Source organism: Vipera ursinii (genome assembly GCF_947247035.1).
Source record: "Vipera ursinii genome assembly, chromosome: 6".
Lineage (NCBI taxonomy): Eukaryota > Metazoa > Chordata > Lepidosauria > Squamata > Viperidae > Vipera > Vipera ursinii.
Window position 1 is genome coordinate 25,550,939 of NC_139515.1, and position 22,553 is coordinate 25,573,491.

Consider the following 22,553-nt stretch of genomic DNA (forward strand, 5'->3'; position numbering starts at 1 on the left):
ACTGTTTATTTTGTAGTTGTGAATTATGGAACTCAATGGTGTATACAGTCATGGCCGAAATTTAATTTAATTTAATTTAATTTATTGAGATTTATATACCGCCCTTCTCCCAAAGGGACTCAGGGCGGTTTACAGGGCATAAATATAAATAACAATATAAACATTACAAACATTAAAAAACAATTAAATCAGTGCCCAAGTTAAAACAAGAATAAAACAAGCCAATAAAAACCCATGTACCCCCATCAGGCTAGACCCGCTAGTTCAAATAAATGGGTCTTCAACCCGCGACGGAAGGATCGGAGGTCTGATGTCGTCCGGAGCTCCACCGGCAGTTGGTTCCACAAAGCCGGGGCACCCACAGAGAAGGCCCTCCCCCTGGGGGCCACCAGTCGACACTCCCTGACAGGAGGCACCCTGAGGAGGCCCTCTCTGTGGGCGCGCACAGGGCGGAGGGGAATCGACGCCGGCAGCAGGTGGTCCTCGAGGTATCGCGGACCCATGCCATGTAGGGACTTAAAGATCATAACCAAAACCTTGAACCTTACCCGGAAGACAACCGGTAACCAATGTAGCTCACGGAGCAAAGGTGTAACATGGGAGTACCGGGAAACTCCCAAGACAACTCTCGCGGCCGCATTCTGTACCAGTTGGAGCCTCCGGGTAGTCTTCAAGGGAAGTCCCATGTAGAGAGCATTACAGTAGTCTAGGCGAGAGGTCACGAGCGCATGAGTAACCGTACATAAGGCCTCCCGGTCCAGATAGGGCCGCAACTGGCGCACCAGGCGAACCTGGGCAAAAGCCCCCCTAGTCACGGCCACTATGTGATCCTCCAAAGTGAGTCGTGAATCTAGGAGGACTCCCAAGTTGCGAGCCCTATCCACAGGGGGTAAAAACTCACCCCCCATAGAAAGAGATGGAACATCCCAAGTGTCCCGGGGAGACGGAATGCACAGCCACTCAGTCTTGTCAGGGTTGAGTTGAAGTCTGTTCCTCCCCATCCAGACCCGAACCGCCTCCAGGCAACGGGACATCACAGCGAGGGCATCACTGGGGTGGTTTGGGGTCGAAATAAAAAGTTGGGTATCATCAGCATATTGTTGGCACCCTAGAAATTTTTCCAGAAAATCAAGTATTTCTCACAGAAAAGTATTGCAGGAACACATGTTTTACTATACACAGGTTTATTCCCTTTGTGTGTATTGGAACACAACAAAAAAAGGGAGGAAAAAAAGCAAATTGGACATAATGTCAAACAAAACTCCAAAAATGGGCCGGTTAAAATTATTGGCACCCTTTCAAAATTGTGGGTAAACAAGATTGTTTCAAGCATGTGATGCTCCTTTAAGCTCACCTGGGGCAAGTAACTGTTGTGGGCAATATAAAAAATACACCTGAAAGCAGATAAAAAGGAGAGAAGTTCACTTAGTCTTTGCATTGTGTGTCACACTAAGCATGGACAACAGAAAGAGGAGAAGAGAACTGTTTGAGGACTTGAGAACCAAAATTGTGGACAAATATCAACAATCTCAAGGTTACAAGTCCATCTCCAGAGATCTAGATTTGCCTTTGTCCACAGTGTGCAACATTATCAAGAAGTTTGCAACCCATGGCACTGTAGCAAATCTCCCTGGTCGTGGACAGAAGAGAAAAATTGATGAAAGGTTGCAACGCAGGATAGTCCGGATGGTGGATAAGCAGCCCCAAACAAGTTCCAAAGGAATGCAAGCTGTCCTGCAGGCTCAGGGAGCATCAGTGTCAGCGCGAACTATCCATCGACATTTAAATGAAATGAAACGCTATGGCAGGAGACCCAGGAGGACCCCACTGCTGACAAAGAGACATAAAAAAGCAAAATTACAGTTTGCAAAAATGTACTTGAGTAAGCCAAAATCCTTCTGGGAAAACGTCTTGTGGACAGATGAGACCAAGATAGAGCTTTTTGGTAAAGCACATCATTCTCCTGATTACCGAAAACGAAATGAGGCCTACAAAGAAAAGAACACAGTACCTACAGTGAAATGTGGTGGAGGTTCAATGATGTTTTGGGGTTGTTTTGCTGCCTCTGGCACTGGATGCCTTGAATGTGTGCAAGGCATCATGAAATCTGAGGATTACCAAAGGATTTTGGGTTGCACTGTAGAGCCCAGTGTCAGAAAGCTGGGTTTGCGTCCGAGATCTTGGGTCTTCCAGCAGGACAATGACCCCAAACATACGTCAAAAAGCACCCAGAAATGGACGGCAAGAAAGCACTGGAGAGTTCTGAAGTGGCCAGCAATGAGTCCAGATCTGAATCTCATTGAACACCTGTGGAGAGATCTTAAAATTGCTGTTGGGAAAAGGCGCCCTTCCAATAAGAGAGACCTGGAGCAGTTTGCAAAGGAAGAGTGGTCCAAAATTCCGGGTGAGAGGTGTAAGAAGCTTATTGATGGTTATAGGAAGCGACTGATTTCAGTTATTTTTTCCAAAGGGTGTGCAACTAAATATTAAGTTACGGGTGCCAATAATTTTGTCCGGCCCATTTTTGGAGTTTTGTTTGACATTATGTCCAATTTGCTTTTTTTCCTCCCTTTTTTGTTGTGTTCCAATACACACAAAGGGAATAAACCTGTGTATAGCAAAACATGTGTTCCTGCAATACTTTTCTGTGAGAAATACGGTACTTGATTTTCTTGAAAAATTTCTGGGGTACCAACAATTTCGGCCATGACTGTATATAAAGGAAAAACTAAACGCTCTGTTTTTGGGACAAAAATGGTACCAGAAAGGCTTTCTGATTCTGTGTAGTAATTAAATTTATGGAGCTTTAACTCACATTTATATGATTCCCTGTAAGTTAAACCATCAAGACATACTATTTTCTTATATGTTTCCTGACATATATCTTGGCACCAAAGCACAAAGTTTTAATTTTGTTATTCTAATCTGTTTTTTCCAATCTATGATTCATTATATAAAAACAAATTTAATAAAATTTATTATACAAATAAGTATAAGATTACGGTATATATCTCTCCTGTCCTTTGTCTGTCCACACCCAATTTTAATATTAAAAATTCCTTCCTAGCATGATAGGTTGCCTTCCTCAGTCTTAATCTTCCAAATTCATGGACTTAATTCTTAGATTCCTTAGCAATGGGGAATTGGTAAAATCCTGAGAGTGAAAGTCTATACATCTGTAGTGTATTCAAATTAGTAAATATTATAATGAACTGTTACTTGTTTAGAAATTATAGAATCTATTAGAACCAATGAATTGTTTTTAATCATGTACACATATTCTTGAGCTAACAGATACCTCTGGGAGCTTTATTCATAATGATGTTCCTGGAGAGAACCTGTTAGTCACGTGACCTGAAAATACCCTACTTAAACCAGGCAGATTGTAGCTTGCAGATTAAATTTAGGAGTTTCCACTGGAGCTGTTTCCATGGGGTAACTTTGCAACTGTGCAATTCAACTGAACTAACTTCTCTTCCAGCAGAACAACAGAATTGTGAAATTGGCACCTTGTAAGGTTTTTACAAATACTATGAAATTATATTAGATTAAGTTGTGCTTTGTTGTACTGTATAACAGCACTGCTAAAAGAAGTGTACCGTAGGTATCAATTTGACACCAGACTAGAATCAGAAATTAACAATTCCAAATTCAAAAATTTAAATAACTTATTGCATTGATACTTGAGAATGGTAATTGAAAGAAAATCATTGTTCCTGCTTGATCGGGTCACTACTATGGACATTAATTTGATGCCAGCTTTGGAAAAAAAATTGTCATCCATTCTCTGGAGTACCTTCCTACCCCACTTCAGATGTGCTGTACCTTATTCAGTCTCAAAATAGTATTTTTATTTGTATCTGTATTTAAAGATTTGGTAGAATTATGGTCCTTTTAATCAGTAATGCTGATTATGACACATGATTATGCTTGGTATTTATGGTCCATATTGGTGATAGCGGTTTTGTTACACACTGGCAAGAAATAATAATGTATACCTGATAGGTCATATCACAATAACTTTTAAATATAAATTTAATAAAATTTCTATGGGAGATATGTTCTGTAGTTGCAAAAGATGACTTTCATAAAGTTCTAGTAATTGGTACCACTTCTAGACCATTTGCACAGGATTGTTTTCAATTTGGGAGGGCCATCAGTGAGATATTGACTGAGTTGAGAAGAGGCTACGTATTATTGGACACTCCTATCCCATAGAGCACGGGTCGGCAACCCACGGCTCCGGAGCCGCATGCGGCTCTTTAAGCCATCTGCTGCGGCTCCCTGTCCTGCTCTGCCATTCTGGAAAAAAAGTGGGAGTAAAAAAGTCCCATTGAGAGAATGGGGTGGCGGAGGTTTGGGGAGCTGCGTGCGCGCAGCTCTCCAAACCACCGCCGTCCGTTTGGAGAGCTGATGCCTTCGTCCATGTTTGACAAGGCAACAGCTCTCCAAACGGGGCAGTGGAGGTTTGGAGAGCGACGGGTTGGAGAGCTGCAAGCGCAGCTCTCCAAACCTCCACTGCCCTGTTTAGAGAGCTGCTGCCTTCGTCCATGTTTGACAAGGCAGCAGCTCTCCAAACAGGCGGCGACGGTTTGGAGAGCTGCGTGCGCAGCTCCACCGCCACCTCTGCAAGCCTCCACCGAGAGAATGGGGCGGTGGAGCACTCCGCCGAGAGAATGGGGCGGTGGAGGCTTGCCACCCATTCTCTCGGCAGAGACTTCTTTCGGGGATCCAGCTTCTGCCGCGCCGAGAACAGCAAGCCGCCCCATTCTCTTGGCGGAGCGCTCCACCGCCCCATTCTCGGCAGCTTGCCACCCCAAAAGAAGTCTCCACCAAGACGAGAGAACGGGGCGGCAAGCCGCCAAGAGAATGGGGCGGTGGAGCGCTCCGCCGAGAGAACGGGGCGGCTTGCTGTTCTCTCGGTGCGGTGCGGCAGAAGCTGGATCCCCCGAAAGAAGTCTCTGCCGAGAGAATGGGCGGCAAGCTTCCACCGCTCCATTCTCTCGTTTTGGCAGAGACTTCTTTCGGGGGATCCAGCCTCTGCCACCCCCTTCTCTCAGCTGCCTCCCAAATAAATGTATCAAAAACTGAGGTTGCAATGGTAGCATCCAAATTGGAACATATCAAGGAAAATAAAGAAAGATTGGGAATAGAACTTGATTCACTACGCTCTCGTTTGACTTCTGCTCTTCAGGAACTTGATCGTTGTCAGGTATCAAAAAGTGATCTTGAACGATTGCTTCAGCGAGAGAGGGATGAATGGCTCCACTTAAAAGACAAATTGAATCATGATGTATGTACTCTACGAGAAACAAACAGTAGCTTGTCTCAACAGTTAGGGAAAGCTGAAAGTAAAGCTAATAGTCTAGAAAATGAGCTTCACCATGCAACTCACAATCTCCGGGAAAAGAATTTGCTGTTAGATAGTATTCAAAGAGATGTAAACCAGTTACAGTGCCAAGTGAAAGAACTTGAAAATGCACAACAAGTTGCAAAGGATCAAATAAGCAAATTTGTAATAAAACAGGAATCTTTGCAAGAACGTTTAGCACAGGTCCAAAGTGAAAATCTCTTACTTCGACAACAGCTTGAAGATTTTCAGAACAAAGGCATTATCAAAGAAAAAGCAGTGACTGATGTTCAAGATAAATTCTGTGATATTTTTAATAAACTTAGAGCTGATACTGAAAAGCAAGTTCAGATGATGGAAGAGAGAAATAAAGAATTAATCACAAAATGTAATAATTTAAAGGACCAAGTCATTAAATATGAATCTGAGAAAATAGATAGAGAGGTAAGCATGATTTATGTTCTGTCAATTTCATAAATACAATCATTTTTCAGGATACAGATTTCTAAATTAAGCTTGATTTTCCTTCAGAGACACTATATTATTTGAATATGGTAATGATGGACTTTATTTTAAATAATTTATATTTGCCTTCCTTCTGCTAGTAAATGGTTGTTCATTGCTTCGGTTGATATTGGTCAGGAAGGAAAACTATACTTGCATATTGAGTACATATAAACATAGACATACATACACACACAAACTCAAAAATATATGTAATTGAACATTCTTGTACCTATTATAAATATTAGATGAATTAAAATGCAATCCTTTCAGTCTATTTTGTATTAATTATTTCATTAAAAATCTTTTTAGAGTACAATAAGGCAATTGCAGCAAGAGCTTGCAGATTCCCTCAAAAAGCAATCCAGGACAGAAGCTTCATTGGAAGTTTCAACACGTTATTGTATTGACTTGGAGGAGGATAAACAGCAACTTCTGAAGGAAATAGAAAGGATGAAATGTAAGGTATGCTTGCAACAGTTTTTTAAATGCTTTATATCTTCTACTGTGGGAGCAGAAGAGATGACATCTAACACTTTCTGATGCATTAGGTTTTAAAATAGTTTTGCCATGATTCTGTTCCTACATTGAGAATACCTTCCAGAAAATAGAATACCATTCAGCTCTCTGGCATTTATACTGTGGGATGCATAAAGGTTATGGTGTCCCCCAGGCTACTCAACCTCTGTATGTAATCAGTGCAATAGTGACAAACCAGCAAAGTAATAGAATTGAGATACTTCAAAAAGACCTACAGGATAGTGTTTCTGTAAGTCAACCATAATATTTTGGGGAAATAAGATTTCATGTTTAATTGCTTTGCTGTATTTTATAATTTTTAAAAATGTAATATTTCAGACAACTAATATAGCATAGTGAATTAGTTTTCTTATTTTCAGAAGTCATAAATTAATTAAAATTATTGAAATCATGAATAACAATAGTAAGGAATATAAATAAAAAAATATTTTTAGAGAATTTTTGAAGACTGAAGACATTTGTAACTTGCATAATAACTCTCGATTTCTTTTGTGGAAATCTAGGTTCATAATCGTTTTGAGGAATTGATAACCAGCTTACAGGTAGCAAAAATTAGTTGGGAAAGCCCCGATAGATGCAGGCTTGGAGTAAGTTGTGGTCTAGCCCCTGATTGAAGTAATTGATCAACAATCATTCCGGCCACTGCCCCAGCCAACCAGCAACTCTTCTGAATTCACGAACTTGTTCCTTAGCGGAGCAGCCTTTTTGCTTCAGACAATGGATCTCCTTCTCGGCCAGCAGGGTTTGAGGTTCATCTTCAAAATGGCCTCTCAGTTGCTCCATGTATAGGTTAGCATCCTGCAGTTCAGGAGGCCTTTCATCATGGTTACCCAGTCGGCTGCTTCCCCCTCTAAATTGGCCGCCACAGCATTCACTATCATGGCATCATCCTGGTAGGCATAAGCATAGCGATCTAGATGAGTCCAGACCTGATTTAGGAAGGTTAGATTCTTGGGGTCCCCATCAAAGGTGGGCTTGATGGGAGGCGGCTCAAACCTCGTCAGGGCTGCCTGCACCTGCTGCTGGGCTGCTTGTTGGTCTTGGGGACGGGGCGAACCACTCTGCATTTCCCTTTGCCAGGCTCCTGGACTGGCAGCCTGAGGTTGCGGCAGTGGGCTTGGCTGGAATACAGGGCTTGACAGCACAGCTGGCTGGGGAACATGTGAGGGGGGGAAGATATGGGTAGCCCTTGGCATTCCCCCCCCCCACAGCACACACATCCTGGCGACGGGACCCATCTCTTTTACCTGCAACCTGCCTAACTTCTCCTTCAGCTGCTTGAGCGAGAGGCTGTGGACTGCAGACTGGAACTTCCAGTCTCCAGAGTCGTCCCCTCCGATCGATCCCTTTCCCTTATGGCAGGGGTCAGCAACCCACGGCTCCGGAGCCACATGCTCCACCATGTGCAGTCCAAAAAAAAAGTGGGACGAAAAACGTTCAGCCAATCAATTCAAACTTCTCAGGGGGAAAAAAACTTGTGAAGTTTGAATTGATTGTTTGAAGTTCTTTGGTTTGTGGGACTGCCCACAAATCTCTTCTTCTTCAGACTACACATGGCGGCAGCAGAGGAAGAGACGGGAGGACTGCTGGAAAGGTTAGTGGGTCGGTCAGATGGGGCGTGCGGGTATGGTGATGGTGTTTCTGAGCAGCATATGGAGTCTCAGGTGCTGCCAGACCCCCTCCTTATTTTCCCCATTCCCACTCTCTGTCTCTCACTCCCTTTATGTCTGTGTGTGTGTGTCGGACCCGTGGGGAATGGCTGGTAGGGAGGCAGCAGTCTGGCATTTTTCCCCCCTCATTTGTGTGTGTGTGTTGGACCCGCGGGGAATGGCTGGTAGAGAGGCGGCAGTCTGACATGTTTTTCCCCTCGTTTATGTGTGTGTGTGTGTGTGTGTGTGTGTGTGTGTGTCAGACCCGTGGGGAACGGCTGGTAGGGAGGCGGCAGTCCGGCATTACCCCCCCCTTGTTTGTGTGTGTGTGTGTGTGTGTGTGTGTGTGTCGGCCTGTGGGGAACGGCTGGTAGGGAGGCGGGAGTCTAGCATTTTTTCCACCTCTCCTTTGTGTGTGTGTGTGTGTGTGTGTGTGTGTGTGTGTGTGTGTGTGTGTCAGACCCACAGGAAATGGCTGGTAGGGAGGCGGGAGTCCGGCATTTTTCCCCCCTCTCGTTTGTGTGTGTGTGTGTGTGTGTGTGCGTGTCGGACCCACGGGAACAGCTTTTAGGGAGGTGGGAGTCTGGCCTTTTTTCCCCTCTCGTTTGTGTGTGTCGGACCCGTGGGGAATGGCAGGTAGGGAGGCGGCAGTCCAGCGCTTCCCCCCCTTCTTTGTGTGTGTGTCGGGCCCATGGGGCTCGACACACAGAGAGACGCAAACACCGGACTGCCGCCACCTCTACTAGCCGTTCCCCACGGGTCCGACACACACAGGAGGGAGGTAAACAATGCCGGACCACCGCCTCCCCTGCAGGATGTGCCGTCAGGAAGCCAGGCTGCCCAATGAGCGGACCGTGGCCCAACAGCCGAGGCTGGGCAAGCTCCAGCATGCCACCAGAATTTTGTTTACTTTGCCCAGACATACCGCTGGTCCTGCCGCCACAGCCGCCAAAGATGGCAAGTACGGTGGCTCCCCGCTGGGGGGGTTCCCATATTCTGTGATCTCTTGGCAGTCAGACATAATAGCATGCAAGCACGGCGCTACCAGTCCCGGTAGCAAGCCGGGAGGGACGGAAGCGGGGGCAGGGAAAGTTGCTAGCTGCGCCATGCAGTTCCCACTCGGCCCGGGAGTTTGTGTGGGACTGGCGGAGCCGGGAGCCGAGGCGCGAGAGATAGGTAAGCTGATGCCGTCTGGGCAAGTGCGGCGCACGGTCCGGGACGAAGGGCTCTTGCATCCACGCCTTTCCTTGGCTGAACTTTGCAGGCTGAAGCCTCTCCTCAGAGTCCTTGCCCTCCCAGCCCAGAAGGCAGAGTGACGAGTCCGGTCTCCCGTCAAGTCCCAGGTTGAATCAGCTTCCCCCAGCTTACACCCGCTTGAAGGGGTGGGGAGGGATGCCTGGCCCGACGGTTCTACCGTGCGCAGCTTTCCCTGGAAAGGCCATCCCTGGAGCTGGTGGGCTTCGCCTTCCTAATATGGAAAGTAGCCAGCATAGGGCGAAGTGGGGGGGGGAGTTTGGAAGCGTTGAAGCGCCAGAACCTAGGCATAGAGCTTGTTTTTAGGGTGTGGCGGGGAGCTGTTCGTTGGAAAAGTTGGAAGTGGAGAGGATGATTAAGGAAAACGAGGGCTTGCCATCTTTGGCGGCTTTGGTGGCAGGAGCAGCAACAGGAAGGCGGTGGCAGCTGCTGTTGGGGCAGCCTAGTGCCCTTCCTGTGCCCGGTAGGCAGTACTCGGCTAGCGGGCGTGGGTGATGCGCAGGCAGCTCCCACCCCTCCAAGTACCAGGCGGTGCTGCCCGGACACACCGCTGATCCTGCTGCCATAGCCGCCAAAGATGGCAAGCCCTCGCTTTCCTTAATCATCCGCTCAGCAGTGCTGCCCAGACACACTGCTGCTCCTGCTGGCGCAGCTGCCAAAGACGGCAAGCGCGGATGCTCCCACACCAGGCCTGGAGCACCTGCAGCATTTCTCGACGAGGGCACTAGGCCGCCCCAACTATCGCCGCCGCTGCCACCTTCCTGTTGTTACTGCCCGGCAGGCAGGCGGTGCTGCCCAGACACACCACAGCTCCTGTCGCCAAAGAGAGCAAGCGCGGTGGTTCCCAATCTTTGCTTCTTTCATTCTTCAATTCAGTCCCCTGTTCTGCACATGCGCGAGTGCGTGCGTGCGTGCTTTTTATGGCTCCCATTTTTTTGCCTTTGTGAAAGAACCGGTTCCGAGTGGCTCTTTGACCCATTCAGGTTGTCGACCCCTGCCTTATGCCGCGGATGAAAACCCCTGGGACGGCAGCAACAAGAGTTCCTCTTCAGCAGCTACAGGAGTGCTCCTGCACTGAGAGGCAGCCTTGGCTTGATAGATGTCCGCCAGGATTGTAGTTCCCCCTCCAGTACCAGCTTTCCAGGTTGTATCAACCTGGACTTTGGCTGAGCCCCTGCCAGTGACACCTCCTCAGCTAGAGTGGCTGCTTGCGCTCCATCAGCTGGAGTTCCCTTGCAGCCAGCAATGGCTCCATTCTTTTCCTCAATCTTCAAATCTTCACCGAGTCTTTATGGTTCTGACAGACAAGAGTCAAACAAAGCAGAACTCCGAGGCTTGAAAATTCCTCAAAGAACATGTTTATTAGTTACAAATATTGGCACGGTCAAAAGTGAAACCAAGTCTGAATACACAAGTAACAATTACCCAATTAGTATAATCTTCCACTCACAAAACTATGCAAGCAACTACGTTCTCCAATGTTTTCATCTGGCAGGCTTCTTTATGCAACACCCAATTCCTAGTCGCGGGAGCAATAGATGACCTTGGTTCCCACAGGACAAAAGATTATTTTGACTAACAAAGCACCTGGGCAACTCCCCTCCCTCCGTTCTATGTGGCAACCTAGAATGAGAGGGAAAAATGGCTGCAGCTACACTCATTGTAGAGTTGACAGTTATTTTATTATTATTGTTTTAATTGTGATTATTAATTAAATATTCTTCTAGGACTCGCTTTACTATTTGGACCTTTTAAAAAAATTTTTAGGACTTTTTAAACTTCTTAAACATTCTTGCCAACTTTTAAATTTTATTTTTCATTTCATTTTTTACTTTTGAAAGCAAGTCAAAGTGGAAAAATAGTGACATGTGAAACAGTTTCTTAATTGTTTTATTTTGTATTCACTAAGACTTATAGCCTAGGAATATTGAGATGTAAATTCTCTTTTAAATTGTTATTAGCTTTGGAGATTTTATGGGTATGTCCATATAAATGTTTGCGGCATTAAAATACAGTTTGTCATTGCCTTCTTTCAGGATGTTTTTCAGTTTCGTATTCTAGCCTACACAGGTAGTCCTCAACCTACGACCACAATTGAGCCCAAAATTTATGTTACTAAGTGAGAAATTTGTTAAGTAGGTTTTGCCCCATTTTACAACTTTTCTCCCCACATTTGTTAAATGAATCACTGCAGTTCTTAAATTAGTAACATGGTTGTTAAGTGGACTTGGTTTCTCCCTTGACTTTGCTTGTCCAAAGGTTGCAAAAGGGAATCACGTGACTCTGGGACACTCCAACCATCATAAATGTGAGTATGTTGTCAAGCATCCGAATGTAAAACACATGAGTATGGGGATGCTGCAATGGTCATAAGTGTGAAAAATGGTCATGAGTCATTTTTTTCAGTGCCATTGTAACTTTGAACGGACACTAAATGAACTTTTCTAAGTTAAAGACTACCAGTACAGATAGTCTTTGAATTATGAATGCAGTTTAGATTTGGGTTTAAGTCTTGATGGTCATAAGTCAAGTTACCACGTGCCCAAACCCAATTTTACAACCATTTTTATGGCATTCATTAAGCAAATCATTGGGTCATTAAGCAAGTCATGCAGTTGGAAGTCCGAATTCATTGTACTGTATGGAAACTGGCAAAAGACATCACAAATTATTGGGCCATAAACACCCATTCTGGATGTGAGAGCAATCTGGGTGCGATATCTGATCACTAGTGTTGATTTGGCTGATCTGTCTGGATAGTCGAGTATCCTCTTCCTCCCTCACTGCTCCATGTGCATCCCTCCTGAGCTTGGTAGAAGAGGACAGCCATCCCAGATAAAACAAGTATACCGATCTTTGGTGAAAATTATATGATAGCTGCACTCTCCTGCTAGAACCACCAAACTAGCGCCCATTCTGAGGCTGTCATAACTCTGAATGGTCATTAAACAACCAGTCATAAATCAAGGACTACCTGTAATTCAGGGATTTTTCTGTGAACTCCCATTCCAAATACTAACGAGGTCTGACCCTATTTACTTGATGGCCAAAAAATAAAAAATATGAGTGGAGGCTTGGTAGTATTATTGATAATTTGCCAAAATGTATTCACTTTGAGGGTTATTAGTGTTCTGAACCTAGTTGTGACTAATAGAATATTTTGCAAAATTAGAATATAATTGTTACTATTAGATATACATTTATCATTTTTTATCATAACTAGACTGTAGCATAGCCAAATGAAAAATTTTAAGCAGTGTGAATTGCTGCAAGATCCAATCTGGGACCAGAGGTTTAGTCTTCTGAGCTTCGGACTTGTGCTAGAGCCCATCTTCAGAGAACTTCTTTCTGCCAGAATGTATGCTTTGGGCTATTCGATGCATCATATTTATGTGGTGCCTTCCTATTGGTTGATGGGTGTGTGGATAGCCGGTGATTGGCTATTGTTTTCTTGTGCTGCCATGTTCTCAGCTCCTAAGTCCCTGATAAGCTGGTGGTAAATCAGCACTTCTGTTGACTGACAAGGTGCCCATTTCCCAAGCTTCAATCATTTCCCTGGCTATCTTTGTACCTGCATGGCCAACAATCTTAGTAGCTATGAAATTGAATGTATGGCCTTATTTGTTGCAATGTGAAGCTACCAATGAGTTTGGTCTCCTCGTCTGACCACTTGCTTGTGTTCTTGCAGTCTGGTGCTTCCTCCCAATCTGTCCTACATAGTCACATTGGCAATCCATGCAGGGGTCCAGTAGATTACACTAGAAGTATTACCACTTCTAAGTAATCTTTGCAATGCATGATTTGCCCTTGTATGGTAGCCTCTGGGTGGTGTGCGATTGCCCACTTGCAGATGTCGGAAGCTGCATTCTACTGCTTCCATAATGTTTCTGATGTATGGCAGGGTGTGCCATATAGTTGGTCCTATACCTTCTATCTTCATTTCCTTGCATGTTGCGCATGCATCTTGTAATAGGTGGTTGTGGGTACCCTTTCTGCCTGAATTGTTCATATAGATATCTTCTCTCCAGTTGCTTAGATTGCTGGGTACTATAGTGGGTTCTCACCCTGTCAAATAGTATTCTTGTGCAACTTTTTTTGGGTGACAGTGGATGGTTACTAAGAAGGCGTGCAGTGTTGTGGCCTTGCAATAAACGGTGATTTCTAGGCTTCCATTTTTCTGCCTGTTGACAAGCACATCCAAAAATGATAAATATCCAGCCGTTTCTTCCTCCATTGTGAATTGTATGGCTGGGAAGATGGAGTTTAATAGGATATGAAAGTCTTTCATTGCATTTCTTTTGATGATGACAAATGTGTTGTCCACATAGCAGCGCCAAAATTTAGGTTTGTAGTTTTGAAATGTACAGTCTTCTAGTTCCCTTTTGAATGTGAAGTAGGTATGTTGGCAGTACTCTGGAGTAGCTTCATGATTTGTGTCCTGATTAGGTTGTGCTGATCTGTGTTGAATTCTTCTAGTTTTTTATCATTACTTTGTATGCTAAGTGAGGAGAGATAGATGTAAATAGGGATACTATGTCAGAAGAGACCATGATCTTGTCAGCCACATTTAAGACTTGTAGTTTTGTCAAAAATGTGAATTTGCCAAAAAGTGTGAATTACTTTCTAATGACTTTAAATGGCAGTTGGTACTGGATAAAGATTAATTCTAAGCAGGGTTTAATATTAAATATACTCAAACACAGCCTTGTACTGTGCTTTGTGGACACATTTTATAAAATTATATATAAACTTTATTTATGATAATATTTACAGAAATGTAACAGTAATATATAAAATAAAAATAAAATAAAAACTAGAAAGATTAATGCTCATCGAGAACTAAAGCTAAGTACAAGAATTAAAATGTTAGACATATGCTAGAATTTGAAACAGAACCTAAAAAGTCTGTGAGAACATTAAATGAATTGCTAAATAAATAATATTGAAGTCAGGCACAAAGATGGTGAAAATGACAAAATGACAAATTACTTTTAGTGTTACCCTGTTGTAAGACAAGGTCTGTCACTTTAGTATGTGTTGTGACCTTGTGGGGATTGAAAAGAAGCAGAGTTTATGATATGATATTGCTTTTATTATTTTAATGAAAATCTGATTCTGTGGATGTCTTTGGATAGGCATGCATGCTTAATGTATGGATTTTCTTAAGAGCCTATTATTATATCTGCTTAATATTGTTCTCTTCTGAGAATAACTGTAGGAATCTATTTCAAATAAAAACACTCAATCATTTATACTATACCTAGAGGGGCATGACCTGCAGATTGGCTGGCATGCCTTTCTGTGGTATGGTAAGAATAAAGCACATAGATATTTCCAAAACCATGCTATAAGAAACTCACTTCTCTTAGAATGGGAAAAACTAAAAGAAAAAAAATTATATTAAGATACCTGAATGGCTTACAACAATGGAAGCCTTTGCTTACCCAAACTTAATTAACTATGATAAACTTGTAACATATGAAGACTTACTGGACAATGAAGGAAGATTGAAATCTAGACAAGACTTACAACAACAAGGTGTTGACCTATCATGGTGGCCATACCTACAAATCCAATCAAGATATGAAAAAGATGTGAAAACGACGGGGCTCTATAAAGAACAGACAGAACTTGATCTTACATTGCTAAAAACAGATGAAAAGCTGATTAAAAAACTTTATAGATTACTGCTTAACTTAAGGTGGAGGATGAACAAATTAAAGAAACAATGATAATATGGGCAAAAAATGTTGGACATACCATAGAGCTTGAAGAATGGGAAAAGTTATGGGACAGAAATATTAGATTAACCAAAGCTGTACCATATAAAGAAAATTTGTATAAAATGTTTTATAGATGGCACATGACACCAGTGAGACTAGCCAAAATGTTTAAAAATACTTCAAATGTCTGATGGAAATGTAATCAAAGACCAGGTACTTATTATCATGTACGGTGGTCATGTCCTAAAGCAAAAAGGTTTTGGCTTAAGATACATCTATGGTTGGAGAAGATGATTAAAAAAAATAGAATTTAAACCAGAAGTGTTTCTGTTAGGAATGATAGGCCCCAACTATGACAAGGAGAGTGGATACTTAATGTTACATGTATTGACAGCAGCGAGAATTATGTATGCTGAATATTGGAAAAATGAAAAGTTACCAACTGAAGAAGTATTAATCAAGAAAATATTGGATTGTGCAGAAATGGATAGCAATTTAGAGATTAAAGAGAAAGAACTTTCAATTTACTATAGAACTTGGAACAAATTCTATCAATGGCTAGATAAGTGAGTTAGAGAGAAAGGAATGCGATATTTATTTATTTATTTATTTATTTATTTATTTATTTATTTATTTATTATTTTAATTCCATTTATATCCCGCCCTTCTCCGAAGACTCAGGGCGGCTTACAAGCTTAGCAGTAGCCTTCATTCTATGTATATGCCTGCTTATTAGGGCTTTCGCCCCCCCCCAAGCGGCATTATTACAAAGTCAGCTTAATTGCCCCCGACAATCTGGGTCCTCATTTTACGTACCTCGGAAGGATGGAAGGCTGAGTCAACCTTGAGCCTGGTGGGATGCGAACCTGCACTAATTGCAGGCACCTGGTGTTACTTAAGGAGGCATTAGCCCACTGCTCCACCAAGGCTCTTATGCAGTTTTGAATTTATTTGAGGAAGAAAAATACTATACATTGAAAACTTAATATTGTTTATGGTAATCTACTATAACTACCATTGTTATTATTAGCTTTACTACTTTTCCTTTCGACCCCAAACCACCCCAGTGATGCCCTCAACGTGATGTCCCGTTGCCTGGAGGCGGTTCGGGTCTGGATGGGGAGGAACAGACTTCAACTCAACCCCGACAAGACCGAGTGGCTTTGCATACCTTCATCCCGGGTTTATTCGGACATTCCACCTCTCGCTATGGGGGGTGAACTATTACCCCCCCGTAGATAGGGCTCGCAACTTGGGAGTCCTCCTAGATTCACGGCTCACCCTGGAAGATCACATAGGAGCTGTGACTAGGGGGGCTTTCGCCCAGGTTCGCCTGGTGCGCCAGTTGCGGCCCTATCTAAGCCGGGATGATCTATGCACGGTCACTCATGCGCTTGTGACCTCTCGACTAGACTACTGCAACGCTCTCTACATGGGGCTGCCCTTGAGGACCACCCGGAAGCTCCAACTGGTGCAGAATGCAGCCGCGAGAGTTGTGTTGGGAGTCTCCCGATACTCCCACGTTACACCTCTGCTCCGTGAGCTGCATTGGTTACCAGTTGCCTTCCGGGTGAGATTCAAGGTACTAGTAATGGTATTCAAAGCCCTACATGGCAGGGGTCCGGAGTACCTGAAGGAACACCTGCTGCCGGCATCGACTTCCCTCCGCCCTGTGCGTTCCCACAGAGAGGGCCTCCTCAGGGTGCCACCGGTCAGAGAATGTCGATTGGTGGCCCCCAGGGGGAGATCCTTCTCTGTGGGCGCCCCGGAGCTATGGAACCAGCTACCGGTTGAGCTCCGGACGGCGCCCGACCTTCGCTCCTTTCGCCGCGAGCTAAAAACATACTTTTTTGAACAAGCTGGCCTGGCCTGATGAGGGGATTGGGGGGGGGGTTGCTACTGTTTTTTATTAGGTTTTAATGATGTATTTTAGTATGTGGGCATTTATTTAATCTTGTTTTAACTTTTGTAATTTGTATTTTCATTATTGCCCTGTTCACTCCAAAAGAATCATGCAAAATTAGAAAAAAGCAAATTGCAACTAGAAGAAGAAGTAGCTAACCCCAAACGCCAAGTACAGGGTAACTTAATAGATCTCAGCCAAGTGGAACAATACAAGAGAGAGATCGAAGAACGAGCTAGGAACGACATAAGACAAAAATTGGAAGAAGTCAATTTCTTTTTACAGGTTACTTACTTATTTCCTGTCTTTATTATTGTTATAAATAATTCAAGACAGACAACATATCTGCTATTCCTTTTTCCTCCTATTTTCCTCACAACCACAAATCACTGGCCCAAACTCACCTAGCTGGCTTTGACATACCTAAGGCAGGGCTATAATTCACAGTCTCCTGGTTTCTAGTTTGGTGAATTAATCATTAGACCAGACTGGTTCTTTTAAATAATTGACAAATATTAACTAAGTTATATTGTTGACAAAATTGCTTAATATTTTCATTAAATCAGGTTGCTATACTCAGACAATATATCAATGATTTAATTAAGTGTACAGAAAGGACTTCTTCTAAATTAATACATTTTGTGTCTTAGATACAGGCTGCTTCTCAAAAAACTTTGGAACAGATAAGAGCTACTAATAATGCTTCTTTGAGAAATCAACTGGAAAATAAAATTAAAGAATTAGAATCAGAGTTGGCCAAACTTAAAAACAACCAGCAAGAATCTATACATACAGAATTGGAAAGATACAAAGGACTGTATTCAGAAGAACGAAAAATACGGAAATCTTTGGGGAGCAAATTGGATAGGTAAGTAAAAAAGTTTCAATTCTTGTAAACTTGTATTTTTTCTTAGTAAATCTGCTACCCATTTTACTACCAAGCAACTCTGGGTGGCTTACAATCCCATAAATAACAGAATAAAATAAATTATAACACTGGGCATTAAAAATTGAATTATTACAATTAATATTAAAATAGAATATATAATTAAATATAATATTTAATATTTACTATTAAATATAATAGTAAAGGGGAAAATATTTTTTCAGATTAGTGTTTAAATACATTAAAAAAATAACCTTTCTGTTTATACTTCTGTTTGTATTCTGAGAATATAATTCTGCAAATAAAGTTCTTTTTCACATATTTCATTATGAATTATGAATTCCAATAAGCCTGTCGTTTGTGTTACCCATTTTAATACTAAATCGGTGGTTCTGAATTATCATCTGAATAACAGAGTGAAGGAAAGACAAGATTTTCCAGTTACATACAAAAATATGTATAATATGTCTAAGCTTATGAAAAGAAAACAAATATGATGAAGACTTATATATTCTGGGGTTTAGCTTATAGAAATATAAAAGAAAATTGAACTGGGATAGATTGGCTAAATGAGTCCCTAATATTGTATCATTGTTCAGATGGATTTTACCCACATATTGGATTAGAACTGGGCGATGCACTCTATCAGGCTTGTATCTTTCAGATGTACTGTTTTCTCCAAAGCAAGGGTAATTCTTTTAAACTCCTGACAGCTTTGAGGGAGAAGGGGTTGATAAAATTAGAATTAGAGATAAGGTATTTTTGCTAATCCTAATTAATGTATGAAATGAACAGAACCTTGCTGCTTGCATGCTGTGAATGAGAGAAAGGTAAATAGATTTCATCTACCTTATAAAGTGATGGTTAGGTTTGATTTAGTATATATTATATCACCCACCCTCCCAAGTAATCTTCTGCTAACTTTGTTTCCCTTTCCACTTGATTTTGTACCATTACATAAATTATTGATTAGTGCATACTTAAAATTTGCACAGAGTATTTTGTTTTGCAAATTAAATGTAACATGAAAAATTGAACATTAATTGAAAAAGAAAAAATTAGAAGGAAAAACAATTACTATGTTAAGGACTCCCAATACATTTTGATTAATATTTTGTGGCAGGAGATACATTCCATTAAGAATAAAAATGTCTCTCCTTGTCTTTATTGATATATATTTTTAGATATATATCCTGCCTTTTCTCCAGGAACTCAAAAGGCAATGTACATATCACTATCTTTCTCTTTTTCTCTCTCCATGATTTTGGGATAGATTGAGCTGTGTGAGAGTGATGCCCTGTCAACATCCAGCTCGAGAATCCAAATAAAACTCCAGGTTCATTCCATTTCCAAAAATCTTATTGTTTATTGAATACACTGCATAGTTATGTCAAAGCAAAACTAACCCTGAGGTTCCAACACCAATTTGTAGACTTAAACAATTTTCCCAGCCAAACCCCTAACGTCTTACATAATTCATATCAACAAGTTCACTTTGTTATGGGAACTGTCTTCTTCAAATCCACACCTGTTCTGGTGTCCTTGACAAAGTTTCAGGGTGTTTTTAAGCATGTTTACCAAGTCAGCCCAACTCCAGTCTTTTGGGATCTGTCCAGTCCAATCATCCTATTGAGGCTTCAAATCAAGGAAAAGAAAGACTTCATATTCTGCTTTCCAAAATCCTCCAACTATGATTTTAAATGTTACAGGGTGCTAACTATGCCTGGGCATACAGCTTACTTTAGCACAGGAGGATAGAGAAAACTGTCAGGAGAATAGAGGAAAAAAACAAATATTGATTTTTAATTACCATTCCAGAACTCGGAACAGAATAATGAGGCCTCTATTTAGACTTGTTAAGGCCCTGGATAGATACATTTCTGGAACAGGTTAGAGATACATTACATTTTGCCTGGAGTTCTGACTTTTTATGAAATAAAGTGTATCATTATTCTAAGATGATATCTTGTTTAACTACTGATTTGTTTCAAACCTTTTGCAGAGCTAATGCAAAACTAGCAGAAGCCAACACTCAACTCTATCATGAGCGTCAGAAAAACAAATCTTTACTCGCCAACAGCTTTTTAAGTGGAAGCCTTTCTTCAAGTCCTGTCCTGGAAACAGTTCACATGGGAAATAAATCTCTTAACCTTGGAGGAGGATTTCTGAACACAAATGGAACTGCATTAGCATCAAAAAACAGAAAGGTTTTTAAGGTTTTAAAGGTTAGTAATTGCGAATGTCATTCTAAACTGTAATTTCTGTTCAAACTTTAGGTTATATTTAAGTGAATAGTTATTTCATTTTGCAAACAATCTTTAACTCCTTACCTTGTCTTAGGCATAGCGCTTTTCTGAGAAAAACAATGAAAGCCCCAAATACTTGACAACTTAATTTCTATTGTTCTTTTATGGAAGTTTAACAATAAAATTATGTATAGATAGGCTCTATGGAATGCTTAAAATACTGGTTGAAATTTTGAATATTATTTAAAAGTCAAATTTGATTGTTTTGTGGTTAATCAGTTAAATTTAGAGCCAAATGTGTAGCAAAGTTTAGAAACATGATACCATATTTTTCCGTCTATAAGATGCACCCTTGTATAAGACAGCCCCCAATTTTCTAAACAAAAATTCAGAAATCAACATTTTAAATATTAAACAAACCACACCTATAGTTTTGCACATATTTTCTATTTTATTGGTAATCAAAACAGTGAAAACAGAACACATTTTTAGTGGCAATAAAACAAGTGGCCATGCCATCACACAAGGGAGGCGACTTTCTCCAATCAGATGGCGCTCTGTGGGCTTAGTCCCGCTCACCCCCTCGGCTGTCAATCACTGTACTGAGGCGGCTTCCCGGGGCCTTTTGCAGCTTTAGCCCGAGCTTTGCCAGTGAAAAACGGGTCATAGAAGGTGGCTTCAGTGGGACCGGCGGCATCCTTGGGGCAGCACGATCCTCCAGCACCAGGCGGCATCTCGGGCCGGCTTTCTCCCCATCCAGGCAGCATCTCGGGCCAGCGATATCCTCCTGCACCAGGTGGCATGGCAGCGGCATGTAAAGAACCCACACAGGCATGTCCTGGGCTGTGGAGGTTACCATTATTATTTCGTGTATAAGACACTGCACTTGTATAAGATGCACTTGATTTTTGAACAGGGTGTTTGCAGGAAAAAAATAGCATCTTATACACGGAAAAATACAGTACTCGCCCCAGCTTTAGAGAATTTACAAATAGCTGCAAAAAGTAAGGTTTGCAACTTAATAGACCAGATGATATCTAAAGTCCATCACAAAGGCACAAAATGCCTGCCTTTTTAAAAAAGCATGGAATTCTTATGTTTGCATATATAATAGCACTTTTGATAGAAATAAAGACTCCAACTTTGATACAAACATTTCTGTGAAAGTTCAGTGTTTGCTGCTGTTTCTTCCTATAAATACTACATTCTGACTTTTGTAGCCTATGTTGCTTTTCAGTTTGTTTGTTTAAAATATTTAGATAACCTCCCATCATAAATCAATTATGGGAGGCTTACAACCAGTTAAACAATATAAAAACAAAAAAAGCTGGCGCCATAGCCACATTCTCATCCTAGCTTTATTTTGCCCTATTCCAATGTTTGGGAGAACAGTTAGGTTTTAAGGGCTTTCCTGAAAGACAGAAGGCGTGGGACCTGTCAAGTTTCAGGGGAAAAGCCATACCATAGGGCAGAGGCTTCAGCATAAAAGGTGTACTTCCAAAGACTCCAAGATGGCAATGCTTAAGGAATAGGACATGAAATGAGCCTACCCTATTCCTTCTGTTGGGATGGGCAGATAGGGAGAGATGTTTCACAGTTATACAATTGTACTTTAATGATGCTGGATGGTGATGATGATGATGATGATTATAGCAGCAACAATTCTCTCCATTGGTTTGCCATCACTAGAAACTGGTAATAAGTTGTACTGTAATTTAACACTTCATTTAACAATAAGAAAGGAACAATGAAACAAAATAGAGAAGTGTATAATAAATTGCTAAGACATAATGAATTAAAGAATGAACAGAATATGTGAATTTGAAACTTCCTACAACAAGTTCAGTACTGAACAAATTAGTCCAAAATGAAAGGGGAAGAAAAGGAAGTAGCAGTAATAAAAAGTCTAAAAAGGAATCTGAATGTAAATTAATGGAATTTCAAGAAAAAAATGAAAGATAGCATAAAAAGAACTGGGAAGTTGAATAAGAGTGGTTGAAAAGGTAAGGGAACAAGGGAATTGTATGCAAATCACAGCTTTTTCATTCCCATGGTGTTTTTTAGATATTACTGTTTAATTAAAATAGAAATAATAGCAGAAAACAACACAACGCATTTTATAAAGCGTTTTTCCTAAAACCATTCTAATCAGAAACCCCTAAGTAAAGTATTGATCTTTCTGACCATGATACTTTCAAATTAAAAAAAAGAATAGGGGCTTTTGCAAGTTGTTTTCTGCAGTCTTCTCAAGCATTCAGTTTCTCAAATTATTTCATATAAGTCTGAATTCAGTTCTAGTTTATGTGTTATGAACTCACAAAATCTCTCCAAAGCACACACATTGATGTTATTAGCCTGTTGCTATCTAAGGTCTATTTGTGTTAAAGTGACTGCTGAATTAATTACCCTTCCCTGCTCTCCCTCTTCCCTCACCCAATAAACAAAAATATTACACAACACCACTAAAACAAACTTTATTTAAAAATTGGGGGCTTTTA

The 22,553-nt window shown here is 41.5% G+C and overlaps 1 protein-coding gene across 1 annotated transcript in view; it reads left to right on the forward strand.

Annotated features, from left to right (window-relative positions):
* LOC310642792 (ankyrin repeat domain-containing protein 26-like) overlaps positions 1–19,947 on the forward strand; it is a 35,824-nt gene extending 15,877 nt beyond the window's left edge. The window contains exons 6-9 of the mRNA XM_083366718.1: positions 6,167–6,319; positions 17,574–17,791; positions 19,083–19,145; positions 19,812–19,947. Of these exons, the coding sequence (XP_083222844.1) occupies positions 6,167–6,319; positions 17,574–17,791; positions 19,083–19,137 (426 nt within the window). The 3' untranslated portion in view covers positions 19,138–19,145; positions 19,812–19,947. The remainder of the gene's footprint in view (positions 1–6,166; positions 6,320–17,573; positions 17,792–19,082; positions 19,146–19,811) is intronic.
* Positions 19,948–22,553: the final 2,606 nt, after the last annotated feature.